We start from the raw sequence: 19156 nt of genomic DNA on the forward strand, positions 1-19156 counted from the left end.
AATTGAGATTGTTAGTAAGTAAATTAATTTGCTCCAGTGCAAATGCCTACTGGAAAGTAGTAGTGATACAAAAATTAGAGCACTTTTATGGTGCCTATGAGAATACATAGTAATAGAGAAGAATAAAATCACTAACAGATTTAATGATTTTGAAGCGATTATTTTTATTTTTATTTTCTTAACTAAAAGAGTGCAAAATTTGGGTGTTTTCAGGATTTTTGTGTTATACTTTATTCGAAATGGATAAATTGTGGATGTCCAAGGATAGGCTAACAGATGAATATATTGTAGGGGTTAAGAATTTTCTTCTGTTTGCAAATCCAACAGAGAGTGAGACCATTCTCATAAGATGTCCATGCAAACACTGTGTGAATCTTTGTGAGTTTACTCAAAAGGAGGTTAGAAACCACCTTTTTGAATTTGGTATCGACCAACACTATACTAGCTGGATATATCACGGGGAGAAAAGTCATAATGCAGCCCCTTCTAGTGTCGATGGAAATGGAGACCATCAAGATTATCACAATATGGAAACTCCAGAAGATGCAGCAAGTACAAAAAACTTGCTAGATCCTGGACGTGACCAATTCACCGGTGATCCTGTAGAGTCTGAACAATTGCTCCAAGATCTTTGAGAAACCATTATTTGAAGGGTGTACAAAGTTTACCAAGTTATCAATGGTGGTTAAACTATTCAATCTAAAAGCCAAAGGTGGGTGGTCGAGAAGACTTTTTGAAGTTCTTGAAATTGTTTGGAGAGGTGCTTAGGAAGGTCATTTACTACCGTCCTCACTGAATAAGGTCAAGAAGACATTGTCCGTCTATGGAATGAAGTATGAAAAGATACATGCATGTCCTAACGACTGCATCCTGTACAGAGGTGACACGTATAAGGATCTTACCGTGTGTCCTACTTGTGGAGCGTCAAGATATAAGGAGAATAAAAATATGACCGAGACAAGTAAAGGTGTGCCTGCAAAAGTTTTGTGGTATTTTCCACCCATCCCAAGGTTCAAAAAGATGTTTCAGTCTGTGCAAACAGTAAAAGATTTGACATGGCATGCTGATGCAAGAGAAGTTGATGACAAATTGCGTCACCCAGCAGATTCCTCAGCATGGAAGACTGTAGATTGCATGTGGCCAGAGTTTGCAGCAGATTCACGAAATCTGCGTCTCGCACTCTCCGCAGATGGTCTCAATCCACACGGTTCTATGAGTAGTAGGTATAGTTTTTGGCCAGTTATGTTGATCACTTACAACCTTCCACCATGGTTGTGCGTGAAGAGAAAGTTTATGATGCTTACATTGTTGATATCAGGTCCACGACAACCAGGGAACGATATTGATGTGTACTTGAGGCCCTTGATGGACGACTTAAAAATTTTATGGAATACTGGGGTCGATGCTTATGATGCTTATTGATATGAATCCTTTACATTGAGAGTTGTGCTAATGTGGACAATAAATGATTTTCCCGCACTTGGTAACCTATCTGGCTGTTGCGTTAAAGGATATTATGCTTGTCTAATATGCAGTGAGAATACACACCGCTCGATGAAGCATTCTAAGAAGATTGTATACATGTCCACCGAAGATTCCTCCCAAAGAACCACCCTTACGAAAGCGTAAGAAGATGTTTAATGGTAAACAAGAGTTTCGATCACAAACTTAACTATTAACCGTGAGAAAGTAAAAGAAAAGGTTAAACCGCTTAATATTTCTTGGGGAAAAAAGTTAAGAATGTAATTGAAGAATTTAGCAAAACCGAAAAGGGCGGAAAGAAGTTACTAAACGAAAATTGAAGAAGTCAATGGGTAAAAGGAAGCGATTGTGGTGCGAGAGAAAAGGCAAAGACGCCAACCACATCGCCAAGGGTTGATAATGGAGTCGATGATATTTTGAAATGTTGGAAAAAGTCGCCAATATTTTTTGAACTGGACTATTGGGAGTATTTGCCTGTTAGACACAACTTGGATGTCATGCATATTGAGAAGAATGTTTGTGACAAAGATTATTGGTATATTGCTTAACATTCCTTTCAAAACAAAGGATACCTAAATCGTCTTGATCTTGAGGAGATGGGAAGGGCGGAGTTGGCACCAAAGATAGGTAAAAGTAAAACTTTCCTACCCCCCAGCCTTGTTTTACATTATCTAGGGATGAAAAAGAAGAGTTTGCCAAACATTGCATGAGTTGAAAGTTCCCAAAGGATACTCTTCTAATTTCAAGCCCCGTGTTTCAATGGATGATCTAAAATTACAAGGGCTGAAGTCGCACGATTGCCACGCTTTTGATACGTTAGCAGATTGCTTCCCGTGGCTATATCGATCCGTCTTGCCAAAGCATGTGAGATATGCAATTGTCGGGTTGTGCTTCTTCTTGATTGCACTTTGTGCAAAAGTAATAGATGTGCAGCAGTGAGTCAAATTCAAAGAGATGTTGTTGTCACCGTGTATGTATCTTTGGAAAAATACTTTCCCCCGTCATTCTTTGATATCATGGTTCATCTCACGATTCATCTTGTTAGAGAGGTGAATCTTTGTGGTCCAGTTTTCTTTCGATGGATGTACCTATTTGAGAGGTAAACCAACTTACTGAGCTTTCCTTTATCCTTGGTTCGTATGACATAGTAAGCATCATTGTACCATTTTCCCATTGAAATGTCTTAGGTACATGGTGGTGTTGAAGGGTTATGTACGAAACCGTAATCGTCCAGAAGGTTGCATTGCTGAAAATTATATTGCAGAGGAAGCAATTGAGTTTTGCAGTGAATTCTTATCTGACTTGGATGCAATTGGAGTTCCTCCCAATTGTAAAATCACTCCTGATGATATGCTGGTGGAGGGAGTTACCCCTGTAGGGGGTTCTGCTGCTGAAGTTGATAGTACTGCCTTGGAGCAAGCGCATCTTTATGTGTTGCACAACACAGGAGTTGTTGAGCCTTACATAGGGTAAAATATGTTGATAGTTTATATCCATTCTTCCATTGGTTTAGAATTTCTATAGCTAAATGTGAGATTGCTTTTGGTAACTAAATAGGGAGCACATAGACTACCTGAAGAAAATCCACCCCCGTCAGTCAAAGAAACAAACATGGTTACAAGAAGAACACAATCGTACCTTTAGTGATTGGCTTAAAGAAAGGGTACAATTAAGCAATTCTAAAGTACCATTTCTTCTGTAAACTCCATTTAATTGTTACTAACCCTTAAAAGAACACTGGTTTCACAAGAGCGATGCATCACCAATAACAAAGTCTCGGATACCTTAATGTGGATATCTCAAGGGCCTCGGATGCATATATTAAATTATGAGAGCTATATCATCAATGGTTATCGGTTTTCCACAAAAAATCGGGATGCTTCACGTGTCACTCAAAACAGTGGTGTGAGCTTGGTGGCCGCAGCAATGCAAGTTGCAAGTGCGAAGGATAAGAAACCAGCCTTTTCTGATATGTCCTTTTATGGAGTTATTGTTGAAATATGGCTGTTTGATTATTTTAATTTTCACGTTCCAGTGTTCAGGTGTGATTGGGTTGATAGTAGGAATGGTATCAAGAAAGATGATTTGGGTTTCACATTAGTTGATCTTGGTAGAGTTGGGCATAAATCTGATTCGTTTATCTTAGCTTCTCAAGCCAAACAAGTCTTTTTTTGTTCCTGACCAACTTGATCCTAAGTGGTCGGGTTGCTCCGCAGCTCCTAAAAGATGTTATAATGTTGGCGATATTGGTAATGGCGGTTTGATGGGGACATAGGAGACAAGGTTCATCCCGAAGTATTTCCAAGTCTTTGATTCTTTTGATTTGATTGATGAATCTCGGTTAGTTTACACCGGAAGACTGTGTGAGGGAATATGGGTTGAGAATGAATCATCTAAAACCTAGTCATTTTGTTTTATTTTCTTCTCTTTTGTTTCTGGGATTTTTTTATTGTAAGATTCTCAATAAGTTGTCAATTGATCAAGATTTTTTTAAGCCTTAGTGAATCTTGTATTTAATTATTTCTATTAGTTACTTTTTCTGTTTTTCCATTTGGAGCTTTACTTATTTCATGAGTAGACTTCATCTATGCCAGGTATTATTCAAACAAATTGCTATTACTAGGTGTTTATATATATATATTTGTTTTTTCCTTCTGTGCATATTCTTGTTCATCTCATATAATACTAATTAATGCCCCTGCGGCTTATATTTTTAAGCTTAGCCTACTAGCCATGGATCGGAAGAGGTTGTCCATTCCGAAGATGAGGTTGTTCATTCCGAGGATGAGGTTGTCCATTCCAAGATCTAAACACCTATAAGTACCAAAGTAAAAAAAGGAGAGGCTAAATCAGAATGCAATCGCTTTTTCCGGTGATTGGGATGGTATCATCATAAGAGTTCACTTTGATGGGAAAGGTAGGCCTATAGGTCGAAAAGTTTGTAATAAGCTTTCTGGTTGGGAAGGTGCTCTTGCGAGGAGTCTGATTCCCCTAAGTGCTTTTCAAAAGTGGACGAAAGCACCACCGAACTTTTAAAACTATTATGGGTTTGGCATACTTCGGGTAATTTATTTTGAATGTTGAATTTTTATTTTCTTGTTGTTTCTTATCTTGCTTGTAACTTGGATTCGGTTTATTTATTCGTGACCCAGATAAGATTTGATATAGATATAAGGTATAGGAAGTCAGTTTTGAAATCGTTTGGAGTTAGATGGAGGACCTTCAAGAATATGTTGACTGTCAAATATATTATGCCATTTAAAGTGATCCCGAGGCACTTTCAAAACCACCTGCAAAGTATAATCTAATTAAAAAAGCTGACTGGGATGCATTTGTGAAGTCGAGATTAACAGAAGAGTTCCAGGTATGTGTGAGACATTTAAATAGGTATATTGTTCTATTTAAATTAATAACTTTTTTTTATCCATTAGGAGAAGAGTAAGTTACAATCTGCACGAAGGGCAAATGGTAAGTATAATCACCGAGTTAGTAGGCTTGGATATGCTGGCTTGATAGATAAGATGGTAAGGACTTGTACAACATTTTTAAATCTTAATGTACATAGTAAGCCATATCAAATACTTCATAACTAAATTGATTTTTTTTTTGTATACCTCATTATAGCAAGAAGAGTTGGGAGAATCGTTTGATGAGGATGATAGAGCTAGCTTGTGGCTTTTAGCTCGGCAGAACAAGAATGGCGAATACTTTAACGATGATACAAGGAAGGTGGCAGAAAAAATTGTAAGTTTTGAGCTATGCTAGCACGGGTAATAGAGTAAAGTACTAATGTTACAGTCCACCTGAAGTCTAAATATCACCAGCTCTGTGTTTAGCATCCCACAAGCCAATTTCAGGCCATGTCAGACCCTGTTCAATTTGTATTATGTCAGTTGTAGGTCATCCCCTGATGTAGGACAAAGTATTATTACATATCAATTGGATAGTGCAACTGTAGGGATAATGAAGACCATGTTGGCTATATATTGGAATGCTCGACTATTATGAGCTTTGCTTTAATTCAATATTACATTTATTGCTAGTGTCTTTGGACGTCTTCTAGGTCCCTTGACAACAAGTCCTTAGTGTGTAGGACAGTAGGTCGCCTGAGTACAAGTCGTTAGTGTGTAGGTTGCATAAGCATGTTAGGTGAGATTTGGAGATAGCATGTATTGTGTTTGGATTGGTGATTAACATAATCTCCTTAAACAGCTCCTTTTCATTAGGTTGTTTGATTGAAAATGGCCTGACGAGAAATGGTTAATCGAGCTTGATGAAACAGGCAAACCCCTAGTTTAGTTATCAAGTTTAGACGAATTAGAGCATGTCTAGAGGAACAGATCCTTGTGTTTATGATCAGAGCATTGAACTTACCAATTCTTGTGATCATTATGGAGGTATAAAAAAGAGAGAGATTGCAGATATTGCCTTCAATACCAGTAGGAGCTAGGCATGGCGTCGACTGACTTACTTAATCGACTTGCGATGCTGATCACTCGTACCAACACCCACGAGATGCAGGGATTAGCATCGAATTATGCCTGAATGCCTTACCTATAGAGCCCAACAGTTGGTGCTATGTAGGAATTTTGGAGGTTTCAATCATTGTATGTTGTAGAAATGAACTTTAAAAGAGTTTCAATTCTGTTATCCATTATAGAGGTGTGAGTCGATTCATATCCCTTTATATGAACTAGATGTGAGTTTGAGAAAGAATTGGCTGCACGACTTTTGAAGGAATTGCCTACTTAACCGAAGTCCGAAAGAGAAAGCAAAATCAAGTCAGGGTGTGGTTCATTGTCTTCATTTATAGAGATTCCATAGATGACTCTTGATGCTTTGTATGGAAAGATTTTGTAACCACATGTTATTGAGCCCGCCTCTTTGATGGGTTCGGTGCCCATTCCCTGAAAGACAATATGTATGGATTGGTTAACCTTTAGTTTAAAGAATAAAAAGGAAAAAGAAAAAGAGAATGAGAAAACCGAAGAGTCTGTCTCGGAAATCTCTCCATCATCACAATTTAGAAGCTTAAAGGGTTTTCAATCATAAAAAGTAATGGCTGTGTTGTTGGTTTCAATCGATAAAGACGAAACCTACTACTCTCTTGTGTCTGATTGAAATCTTGCTTTATAATACCCCTCAGTCCCTCAATAAATTTGATTGTGTTAATTGATGGTGTTGATGGGGTTGGTGGGGTGGTAGTGAATGATAGTGGGACTTTTTGATAAAGAAAATAGAAAGGTGACTATCATCAAATAAGTTTTTCATGTTGCTTTTGTTATCGGGTAATTTTCTTTTGTAATGGTTGTATGCCTAATTTATCACTTGCTCTGATAGTGTCAGGCGTAAATTCTTATATATCAATTCATAGGATAAACTATGAAATTGAGAACTTCCGTGATTCCAGTCAGATGTAGTCCTTGGTGCATTTGAACCATTGAAACCTTCCTGCTGCTTGCTAATCTATGCAACTTGAATCATTGAAGAACTGAACTAAAGGAAGAACTAATTCAGTTTGGTTGCTTAGGTTCCAACTTTAAAAAGCCTTTAACTACCATTACTGCTACGTATAATCTAATGTTATTCCTTTCAAAAGATCCTTTATTTCTTAAAGAATACTAGCGACAACATATTCTGATGAGAATTAACAACATAGGGTGCACTATTATAGTCTAATTTTCTCTCATTTTACTTTTACGCAAGTCCTTTTTGTGCTGGTTCATTACTTCTTTCTTTTGGTTCATCACTTTTATTTGTAAACCTTTGTCAACATTGCAACTACTTTATTATCCTTTTCAGATGAATGGGGAAAGAGAAAGACAATGTTAAGATAAACTTGTTAATGACATTATCCAGTGTTCATGATATTGTGCAACTAGATTAAAATCCCGTTACTGAAATTACCTCTATCTGCTCAATAACAAGTGTTCTTCATTTCCCTCTCTATTCCAATTTCAGGCACTTTCAGGCTATGTTCAGCACCCCACAGGCCTGTTCCAGTCCATGTCAGACCCTGTTCAGTCCTTTACAAATCAATATCAAACTTAAACAGACCATGTCCATACCATTCATGTCCACCCGCAATACTTGACAGGTCCAAAAAGCACTGGCAGTCCACCAGTCAGCCCATGACAAGCCGTCAACAGTCCCAATTAGGCATGGCAGTTCACCAGTTAGCTACACTCACTAAGAAAACACACGTTGAGAATGATGGGTTGATATTTTCTTTCTCAGTAAAAGTATGATCTATCTTGCTTAAGAAGAGAGAATGTTTTCGCAGGACCAACTAAAAAAGGAAGAGGCTGAAGGGAAGTTAGTAACCCAAGGAAGCGATGATGTTCTTACGAAGGCATTGGGGACTCCAGAACATTGTGGCAGGGTTAGAGCAGGAGGGAAATATGTCACTCCAACTACTTACTTTAATCTCCCTAAACGGGGATCAAAAGCACATAGAGAAGAGATGGAGTCCACGATCCGTAAGAAAGAAGAAGAAAACCAGGCATTAAAGGAAAGAGTGAGAGTGTTGGAGACCTTACAAGGAGTGATTAGCTCGCAACACATAGAGAAAGTTGCCTCCAATGGTTCCAAGAATAATAGTAAAAAGCGAATGGAAAGTCCAAATGATGATATATTATCTTCTGGCACTAACAACAAGACAATTAATAAATGTCTTGAGAGAGCATTGGGTGTGAATTCGAGAAAGATGTCGAGAAAGGTATTACTTTAAATAAATGGCTACAGAATGTAAATACTTTTTCAGTTTTGAATTAACTTGTTCAATATGTGCGTAGGCAATTAGTGGTGCTAAATCCAAAAGTTTAATGCAGGCAGTCTCTAAACTAAAATTAGGAAATGAGCAGGTATATGTTATTTAACGTGCAATCTTTAAATGTTACTTAAAAGATTGTTGATTTTAAATTCACTTTTATGTCTCTTAGGATGTGGGCTTGAAGAACAGTAGTGTTGCTAAGCTTAATAGCAAAGTGGCAGTCTTTCAACATAAGTCGGGCAGCAAGCAGGTAATAGTTTTTTTTTTTACTAATGAGTTAGAGAGCCATAGGAAGGTAAATGTTTTTACAACGGTGATAAACTCAAAAGTGATATGCCAATATCTATTCCGTCATCAGGAAATAAGAAGGTAAATGTTTTTTAATTTTTGAAACTTTTAAACCTACCAATAATGTTATGCTCAATTGTTCTGTTGTTTCAAAAGTGTAAGCTGGCTTTGGGGTCCAAAAGCAATATTGTTGCGGATGTTATTCTAATTGAGTGGTTGGGACCGGATCACAATATCCATAATGTTAAAATGGGAGAAGGCTATGTACGTGTACAAATCATACATGCAATTTTGGCAAATTCTCTTCTGCCAAGACTGATTGCGGATGATGATATTACCACCGTAGGAGGTGTAGTTGGCTACCACGTGGCTTGGCCAAGTGGCTTTGTGGTATTTGACAATTTGGCTATCTCAAAACCTATGTTAGGAAATAAGCAGGTATTTGTCATTTTGATATTAACTAAAAGTAATAGTTATAGTTTACAAATATCTATTGAAAGTGTCCTTATAATGTTTGTTAGGCTGTGGGATTAAAAGACAATGATAATGGTGCTAAAGCCGGATCAAAAGGCAATGATAATGGTGCTAATAAAGCCAAAAGTGTTATGCCAATTTCTAAACCTAAATCAGGAAATGAGAAGGTAAAATCTCTAATTTCTAAAATAATTATTCATGGTACTCACTAGAATTTTAAATTTACAATTATTTTAATGTTTGTGGTTGTTTTAAAGTGTAAACTTGCTTTGGGGTCCAAAAGCAATGTTGTTGCTGATGCTTGTATAATTGAGGGGTTTGGACCGGATGACAAGATCCATAATGATAGAATGGGAGAAGGCTATGTACGTGTACAAATCATACGTGCAATTTTGGCAAATTCTCTTCTGCCAAGACCGATTCCGGATGATGATATTACCACCGTAGGAGGTGCAATTGGCTACCACGTGGCTTGGCCAAGTGACTTTGTGGTATTTGACAATTTGGCTATCTCAAAACCTATGTTAGGAAACAAGCAGGTACTTGTCATTTTGATATTAAATAAAAGTGATAGTTATAGTTTACAAATATCTATTGAAATTGTCTTTATAATGTTTGTTAGGCTGTGGGATCAAAAGACAATGATAATGGTGCTAAAGCCGGATCAAAAGGCAATGATAATGGTGCTAATAAAGCCAAAAGTGTTATGCCAATCTCTAAACCTAAATCAGTAAATGAGAAGGTAAACTCTCTAATTTCTAAAATAATTAATCATGGTACTCACTAGAATTTTAAATTTACAATTATTTTAATGTTTGTGGTTGTTTTAAAGTGTAAACTTGCTTTGGGGTCCAAAAACAATATTGTTGCTGATGCTTGTATAATTGAGGGGTTTAGACCGGATGACAAGATCCATAATGATAGAATGGGTGAAGGCTATGTGCGTGTACAAATAATACGTGCAATTTCAGCGATTGCCCTTCTACCAAGACCAATTCCTGATGATGACATTACCAGGGTAGGTGGTGCAGTTGGTTACCACGTGGCTTGGCCTCGTGACTTTGTCATACTTGATAATAAGGTAAAATGTATTCTATTATATTTTTCTACCAATATTTATATAAATTAGCACCTATTTGTATTTATTATTCATTGTTTATTTATTTTTATTTTATAGAAAAATGAGGTTCAATGTGATGAGCATGACGAAATTATATTTGAAGAATTTGCGGTTTTGGTGGGTAATATAATGAAGGGAAATCATATAAGTGAAATGGACACGAGGATTTTTTAGCGTGAACTACAGTTTTATATTGCAAAAGATGAAATAATGGATATTTGTCATAAGCAAATGTTAAATGCCAATTGCATTGTAGTATATATCAGGTTAGTGGAATCTTGGATTTATTTTTTAAGAGATGAGTTGTTTAATTTATGCGTACATGTCGTACTAATGGCAGTATGATTTTCTTTTAGATATTTGTATGAGAAATACGAAAGTTCTCGACAAAGGTTTGGATTTTGTTATCCTGGTGATTTCAACTTATATGCAGACAAAAAAGAGATGAATCGTCTGGTCTCAAATAGATTAATGGCAAGACAAAGAGACCAAGTTATTTTTCTTCCGTACAATTCGTGGTATGCTTGTTGGTCATGTTCTTTAACATATATGCATTCTCATTTTATTTTTATTTTTATTTTTTGTACTTTCTTAACCCCTATATATGGTTGTATAGGATTCATTGGATTTTGGTAATTATTGACGTAAGTACAAAAAAAGTATATTTTCTTGATTCAACTCGAGGTGTCCCTGATATAAAGCTAAGATGCATGGTGAACACATGAGTTGATGAATCTTATTTTTATTTTGTATGTCATATATGCAAATAACTTGTAACTTAATTGTAAAGAGTGGAATGAAAACATTAGCATTAAGTGAAGGAAAAAGAGTGGAACCAGAGTGGGACTATGTCAAGGTAAATATACAGTACTTGAATGTGAAAGATTTACTTAGTGTATTGAATGTGTTTTGACAATTTGTTTATGTTTTCGTGTAGTGCCCAATTCAACCAGGAGGATACGAGTGTGGATATTATGTCTTGCATTTCATGAGACATTTTATGATGGGTCCTAGTCAATCAATTAAGACAAAGGTTAGCAAATCTTTCTTGTTAATATATTCTAAAATATCTATGTAATTCTTTCTTGTCAACGTATATCATATATACTAAATTCTTTGTTGACTTTACGTACTCGTGTAGCTAATGGAGTTGGCCAACACTATCACCTATACCACTGCTGAGCTTATTGAAATTCGTATGGAGTTTATTGACTTCATCGAACGATTTATCTCGCCAAGCCAAAAGTATGTGTATGTATTGCGATAATAGTATTTTGTTTTTATTTTGTTTGCTACTTTGAGATATGGGATGACTTTAAATGTAGTAGTGTATATCTTGAACCACAACCCATTTGCATTGTAGGTATTTTTATTTATTTTTTCTTCCGTTGTGAGAACTAGGTCCCATCGCATTGTTATCTTCATGCCTATATAAAATAATATGTTTTTGGTCAGTGGCTTGAGCTTTTGGTAGCAAATATACTAATAATGTTTCTTTACTTTATTTGTTTCTTAGGTTTGACAACGTTTGATCGATCGATGGATAACGCTTAATTTGTTGATGATGGAGTTGATTAAAATGATTTTTAGTTTGGTTGAATGTGCTATCAAATAAATGTATTTAGTATTTTTCAGTGATGTTGGATAAATGATAAATTGATATAAGGAATAAGTATTTTCGAATGGCTTGAAAATATATGGGTTGAAGTTACTGTAGATGTTCTAATTTTATTTTTGAGAATTTTATAGCTGTTTTATTGGTGAAATAAGTTTACAGGTTAGGAATTGAATTAAAAGGTTATCATGGAGTATTTTTTTACTGGAAAAATATAATAATAATATTTTCACTAATAATATATATATATATATATATATATATATATATATATATATATATATATATATATATATATATATATATATATATATATAAAGATGACGGTTTTAGAAGAACTGTCACAGTGTAAACTATTTGTTGACGTATTTTTCCCCCCATAAAATGACGGTTCTACAGTAGTCAATGGGCATTTCATGACGGTTCCACAATAGTCAATGGGTATTTCATGTCGGTTCCACAATAGTTAATGGGCATTTCATGACGGTTCTGACGTGAACTGTTAGAAAATATTGTTAATTTATTGACGGTTACATATGAGGTGTCATAATAAAATATACCTACTATGACGTTTTAAAGACTAATATATGTCATAATGAGAGGACCTTTTAAGACGTCCTTCTATGAACCGTCATAAATTTAATGACGGTTTTGGTTGACTTTTTGTGACACCCTCAGTAATGACGGCTAGTTTTTCAATCAGAAAGTGACATGATATGTATTTCATGACAGCTAAAAATTGTCATAAAAAGGCCTTTTTTTAGTAGTGAATTACAAATTTTTAATAAAGATGAAGACAATTGGCAAGATCACGAAGGAAGGTAACACATTATGAATTACGATTTGCTTCAGTATTAAAAACTTAGGCAAATTTGAAATGCCGAATATAAATCAGTTTGACGCGACAGATAAATGGTGTACTCCTATAGGAGTTTCTCTTTATAGTTTTATTCATGTAACTACAACATCAGGAATTCAGGATTATGTATGTCCAGGCGACAGGCAGACAGTGAACAATCTGTGAACTTGTGCATCTACAACAATGATACTGGCATGTAAGGTATCAGTTTCCATGTATACTAACAAAGTAAGCCCAGACGTTAAAGTAGCTTATTGGCGCTAACTAAGGCCAAATCCTCTTGGAATAACGTGGATCAGAAAATTAGATTCATTAGTGAAAATGTCAAGGCATATGTGGGCATGTGGCACTAAGAAACCCTAATTAATCAAAAGGATTGCACACATCACACATCCCGATCAAATTTAGTAGAGGTTAAACCCAACTTCTGCAGGCTACAAAGTAGTGTCATAATAGGGTAATGACTTAAACACAAATCCATGGAATCAGCCAATGTTAGCAAAAGCTAAGCATTCCAACTAAATGCACATACCTCTTTTTGGAAAGACTTGAATAAAGATGCGTGGAATCACTTAACAGTAGCAAAGTCTAAGGCATTTCAATTAATTAATACAACAACATATACTCCCAAGACTCGCCATCAGTTTAAGAAACAAATAAGTACGTTGGGCATTTAAGACTGTTATGAAGAAAAAACAAATTCTTGGGAATATTATGAAGAAAACCTTTACAAACCCATACTTCTCTCTAAATACCCCCAACTCAAATTCGCATACCACTTTTTAACTTCACCTTGCGTTACAATTATCTTATGCTATATATATTCGTTCCTGCCATGCCATTATCTTCTCCATCAACAGTATAGTTAGTTTTATATCTTCCAACTTACCACTACCATCCTCAATTGTAAGTTACTTATATCTTTTTCAGCTACTCATTAGTCTTTACCCAATATACAATTTGCTTTTATCTTTGCCACTGTATTTCCTGATTTTATTTTTCTTAGGATTGCTTAAAAATAATCACCATGGAAAACATGGTCTTATTGCTACGTTCGGAGGATGCTTAGTCACAGTTGAGATCTATTGATAAGTTTGGAGGACGCTAAGTAACAATTGAGGTCTATGTCGTTGCTTATTATTCTCTTTTACATAATGAATACTTCAGGCTTACTGTCCAATCTCTGAGCATTGCTTATTTTAGTAGTTCTCATTATTGAAATTGTGATGGTGTTTTCTCCCTATTACATGAATATGTTATGCCTGCTATCTAGATTGGAGACTTTTAATTGTTACTGCCCGATTATCTACCATGCACACATTTTACTTTAATTATCTACTTTGTGACGTAGACACTTTTTGAGGGAGTGTGAGAAAATTATATTAATAATTTTGCAAACCACAACTTCTCATGAGGAATGCATTCTTTGTCATCCCATACCCCAATTATATATGTTATTATTGTTTTTCATTCTTTGTTTGTGTTTTTGTTTTTTTGTTATTTTTTTGTCAGATCTTGATTCTAAACCAGGTAATGGACATCTATACAACAAGGTAATTTAAGTATGGGAAATGCATTACTGCATTGTTAGAAAAATTCTTTATCAATCCAAAAAACAAACAAAATAGTGCATTGTTGATAGGAGATAGTACGTGTAGCTCCAATTCAAAAAAAAAATACCTACAAATTCCCACATATGCCACACATATGAAAATATCTTTTGATTAGAGACAATACGTGTACCATGATTAATACCTACAAATTCCCACATAATAAACACCTCATAGGGTAATACCTAGTTAACTATAAAACACACAAATCTACCATGGATTTCGAGTCGGGCCATTATCGGACCGGACAATAGTATGTCTAGACTTTGCCCAATAATCTTATCAGACTAAACATAAAGTCTAAGTCCATGTCTTATCGGTTCGGATTCAATAGGGCTTCGGGCTTATCCCGATGCATTGACAACCCTACATAATTTTATGGGATGTAAAGGAGTGCATGATGAAGATAGTATTGAGTTGAGAGCTGAGAGCTGAGAGCTTTGAAGTGAACTTATTAGTCAGCTCAGTTCTATGTTTGAATTTGGTTAGTTAGTTTTCAGCTTCCAACACTAACGAGTACTACTAGACACAGAAAACCCAAACAATATGGTGTAAGTTTTGATGCAGACATCACTGAGAGCATTAGAGCATTCCCAATACAAGCAGCTTTGAGGGGAAATAGCAAATTGCCACCCTTATGAGCCAAAAACAATGGGTCAATGCAAGGGTGACAATGAGAGTAGTTTTTCACTAAGTTACAATGAGATAGTTGCTGACTTGTGATCTTCGGATGAACCTTTTATTCCGTCTCGCATTTTTTTTCTTTTTTTTTTTCGGACGGAATGTATTCTGTCTCACGAGTTTTTTTGCTTTTGTTTTCTTTCGGACAGGATGTTTCATTCCGTCTCGCGTGTTTTTTTTTCAATATTTTTTCATTTTTTACATTCAAACAGAGTAAAATATTCCGTCCAAATTTTAAAGTCGCATTTGCATTGGGCAACCCTTAGTAGCTTATCACAAAGAAAGTAACTATGAGGGAAAATAGTCCTATGTGGAGGTAGGAAGTTGTTGTTTGCATTGGGAATGCTCTTAGCCAAACATACCCCTGTAACTTTCAGTAATAAATTAGGTGCATCTGCTATGATTTGGACGAAACATATTAGGTCCACTCAATACGAATAGTCGATACATCATACATATATATCGTTCAAAATTTTGTCAAAGTATAGTAATATCTACTATTACATGTCATACTTTGGCCAAGTATACATGAATTGAGTGGTCATTATATATACAAAGTATATACACCCCCTTAAGGCAATTTATTGCATAACAATTCGGGATGTCAACACACCTTGCATATCGCGTCTTAAGGCTATTTACAACAAACTGTGGTGGTCTCATCCACCAAACTGAACATAAGGATGGTAAGGTAATATGTTAGGGAAAAATGATACCAATCAATCCCCATTACTAAGATAACTTGCACTTGGACCAACTACAGCTATAGACATAAAAAATCTAAACTTTCACTACAACTAACCTAGCAAGCTCAACTCCCTAAACAACTATCACAAACAAGTTATAATAATGCAAAGAAAATAAAGCATACCACAACACAAGATGTAACGTGGTTCAGCCAATGGTGCTGATAAATATAAAAAACTAACATTTTACCTACTCTTAACTAATTATGTTAAGAATAAGTAAAAGATTGTAGATTTACTCTAGATCAAAGTTTCTACTCTCGATTATCTTGTGATATGGTGGAGTAAAGAATTCGTTCCACTCCTAGTTTCTGAGACATAACAGTTTCACTAATTTAAATAATTCTATAATATCAACGAGAGCAATAATTAAATTATACTAATATGGTGAAAATAGCTAATTATGATATGCTAACTTAAACCATGGCAATTTGATAATAAGGTGTGAATGAGAAGAGAGGTATTAGAGGGATTTGATGCCACCTTGATTAACCCTTAATAAGCTAGCATAGATTTGTTATAATCCTAATCTTTATGTTTTCACATGAAGGTTGGGTCTTTTTAATCCCTAATTATTCATGACAATCTCTACCAACTAATAATTAGCATGTGAGGCAATTTAAACTCATTCTCATGGTAAATTGACTACCTTCTAAAGTGAAATAGATTACTACAACTTATTCTACACTAACACATCAAGTCTTCATCAAAGCTTCATCAAACCCCTCTAATGGAGGTTTAGCTGAGATTTATTAGACTATCATCAATAGAAGAATGAGAATAATAATAAGACATAATTGAAACAATATAATTAACTTGGATTTATTAATGGTGATTAGGCTAATAAAACAATAACTAGGGTTTTTGACTTAAGAAGAAAACTAATTATTATCTAATTTATTAACTAAGAAGGGATCTATGAATTAAAAATTAAGTATTTAGAGTTATATCTTAGTCCTCTTTATAAATGAGAGGGCTAGGTTTATAATTTCGTGCATGGGCTTTGGAGCTATGTTTTGGGCCATTAAATCAAGCCCAAAACCTAATTATTTAAGTCCAAAAAGGGTTTCTTTGCTAGAAATTATTGTAACAACCTTTTCATCTAATTTTACTCTTTTTATTAGATCAAGTCATGTACTATTCGAAATCTCTTTCTGAGCCGGTCGTTTTGACATATAATAGGCCAAATTCCGAGCTCTGAGTCCAAAAATACGGTATGTGGAAATTCTGTTGACTTTTATGCTCTATTTCTTCCCGCGTTGACTTTGACTTTTCAACTTTGACTGGGCTTTAAAAAGTCTGTTTCTCCTTGAATCTTTTTCTTTAGTCATAGAACTTCTTAGCAACTAACCTTTGCTTCTTTCTTTTGCAAAAGTGACATATTTCTTCACATATTTAACTCTAAGACCTGAAATACACAAAAGCACGTAAATAGTACTAACTCTTATTTATTATACACATAATTGGTCTAAATGTAATATTATTAAGGGGTTAAAACTATAGTTTTGGGCTTTTACCAGGTGCCTACTTCTATAAGAGCTAATCCTTTTATAAGTGTGGGAAGGAAGATTACAATCACTCCTCTCAAGTATCTCCACCTTACTAGATCACTCATCTCTCCTTACAAGCTTTTCTCTTTGCAAGGGTTCTCTCTCAATTTTGATAGCTCTCAAAATTGGGTTTCAATTCGTGACTTAGGTTTTCCAAAACCTTACTTCTTGTTTTTATAGTAACCCACAATTTCGCGGTTACTGTAGAAATAGAAGTCTGCAAATATAGACATGAGCACGGGCATGCTCTCGGCATGGTAAAATCGAGCGCGTGCGCGCTATCTTATTTTCCTTAAACCAAAAGTCCAATAACTTTGTTTCGTGAGAGGCTAAAAAAAACTATCTTCTTTTTTCACGGCAAGGGCGTGGGTGCGCCTTGGGCAAGGCCAATCTGAGCACGCGCGTGCTCAGACCTCTTCACACGAACAGTATTGCTTTCTCTCCTCTTCCTCATTCTCATGTGAGGGATAACTCCAACAAAATAAACATATTCACATTTACATTATCCCTATGTATATTAGGATTTGCCCACCATTGTTGATTAGCAGCAAGTTTGGTTGTCCATTCAGCAAAATTATCAGCTACAAAATTCACTTCACTGTAATTCCACAGTATCATGTACTCATCTATCATCGTAATCATGTCTCGTATATCGTGTACCAGGGATTCGATAGCCTTTGGTACATTAGTTTCCCTTTCTGAGATAACTTGATGCCATACTTTGAGTTTGTTTCAATTATAATTTTATGAAAATTTAAGCACAGTGCATCTTTGAGTCCAATCCACACCACAGAGAATTCAGCAACCACAGCATTAGCTAATGGAATAGGTAGTACCGCTCTAAATAAGAAATTTTCATCCTCTCCTCGAAATACACATCCAGAACCTGTAGGTCCAGGAGCCCCCAAAGTTGAGCAATCTGTGTTTAATTTGACCCAATGTCGCCAAGGAGGAGTAGTCCAAGCAATTTGGATTTCAATAGAGCTAGGTGTGGGTTTGTTGATTAAACCATCATTTCTGATCTTGATCATATCATCAATCAGATTGAATGCTTTAAAAAGGGATATAACAGGATCTGCCTTGACCCAGGTGAATCTACTTTCGTTTGTTGCTAACCAAATGTTCCACAGTACACTGGCCACTTTAATTAGTAGATTTTCTTTTTCTGGAAGTCTCAACACACTTCTTGCTACTTCAACTAACCAGTCATGGAATGATCTTGTTGTTGCTGTGTAAATCAATGGGTGAATATCAACCCCAAACCATAAAGACCGTGCAAATGGACAATGCATGAACAAATGAATATGAGATTCTTTCTCAAATCCACACATAACACAATATTCATCAGTGGTGAAATGGTGCCTGTGAAGGATATAAACTGTCGGAATTACATGCTGCAAACCTTACCAAATAAAAAACCGTACCTTATATGGGAACCTTTCCAAATAAAAAATCGAACCTTATATGGGACATTGAGCTTCCACACCTCTTTGAATTCCCATTTCTCATAAAACTAGGTCTAGATCCACCCGTTCAAGCTTCTTATGATAAGCTGATTTAACTATGTATAATCCATATTTATTTGGGGCCCAAAATCTATTGTTTGCTTGTTGATTCGCTGAAATGGGAATATATAAAAAAAATTGAGCATAGTCGTGTGGCCATGTAGACATGATAAATTCTCTATTCCATTCTCTTGTCTCAGACATGATAAGGTCAGACACTCTATCAACATTACAATTATCAAGCTTATTTAGGAGTGGGATCGGACATGGCGTACCTGGCACCCATATATGCATCCAACCATGCTCTAATAGAAAACCTATTACCTAATAGGGTTATATACTAAAAGCATTACTTTTGTATTAACTCTAATTCTTTATATTTTGAATGAGAATTATATGGGCAAATGTTATGCATATTATATAGGTTATTAGTTATATGCATGTGTCTAATACT

The 19156-nt window shown here is 35.5% G+C and overlaps 2 protein-coding genes and 3 long non-coding RNA genes across 5 annotated transcripts; 4 read left to right on the plus strand and 1 right to left on the minus strand.

Annotated features, from left to right (window-relative positions):
- Positions 1–4780: 4780 nt before the first annotated feature.
- LOC147518503 (uncharacterized) lies at positions 4781–8175 on the plus strand. Its single transcript, XR_015214071.1, has 3 exons — positions 4781–5006; positions 5107–5226; positions 7766–8175. It is a non-coding gene; the product is annotated as an uncharacterized LOC147518503 (long non-coding RNA).
- Positions 8176–8310: 135 nt separating this feature from the next.
- LOC147518504 (uncharacterized) lies at positions 8311–8755 on the plus strand. The gene is made up of 3 exons (XR_015214072.1): positions 8311–8345; positions 8424–8504; positions 8699–8755. It is a non-coding gene; the product is annotated as an uncharacterized LOC147518504 (long non-coding RNA).
- Positions 8756–8791: 36 nt separating this feature from the next.
- On the plus strand, positions 8792–10310 carry LOC147518505 (uncharacterized). Its single transcript, XM_086593937.1, has 6 exons — positions 8792–8980; positions 9064–9183; positions 9274–9555; positions 9639–9758; positions 9849–10097; positions 10194–10310. The coding sequence occupies exons 1-6, from the start codon at positions 8792–8794 to the stop codon at positions 10308–10310; spliced, it is 1077 nt and encodes a 358-aa protein (XP_086450063.1).
- Positions 10311–10941: 631 nt separating this feature from the next.
- LOC147518506 (uncharacterized) lies at positions 10942–11832 on the plus strand. Its single transcript, XR_015214073.1, has 3 exons — positions 10942–11169; positions 11278–11381; positions 11653–11832. It is a non-coding gene; the product is annotated as an uncharacterized LOC147518506 (long non-coding RNA).
- Positions 11833–17835: 6003 nt separating this feature from the next.
- LOC147518507 (uncharacterized) lies at positions 17836–18528 on the minus strand. The gene has a single exon (XM_086593938.1). The coding sequence runs from the start codon at positions 18526–18528 to the stop codon at positions 17836–17838; it is 693 nt and encodes a 230-aa protein (XP_086450064.1).
- Positions 18529–19156: the final 628 nt, after the last annotated feature.

The sequence above is a fragment of the Coptis chinensis genome, chromosome 2, assembly GCF_015680905.1.
Source record: "Coptis chinensis isolate HL-2020 chromosome 2, ASM1568090v1, whole genome shotgun sequence".
Taxonomy (NCBI): Eukaryota; Viridiplantae; Streptophyta; class Magnoliopsida; order Ranunculales; family Ranunculaceae; genus Coptis; species Coptis chinensis.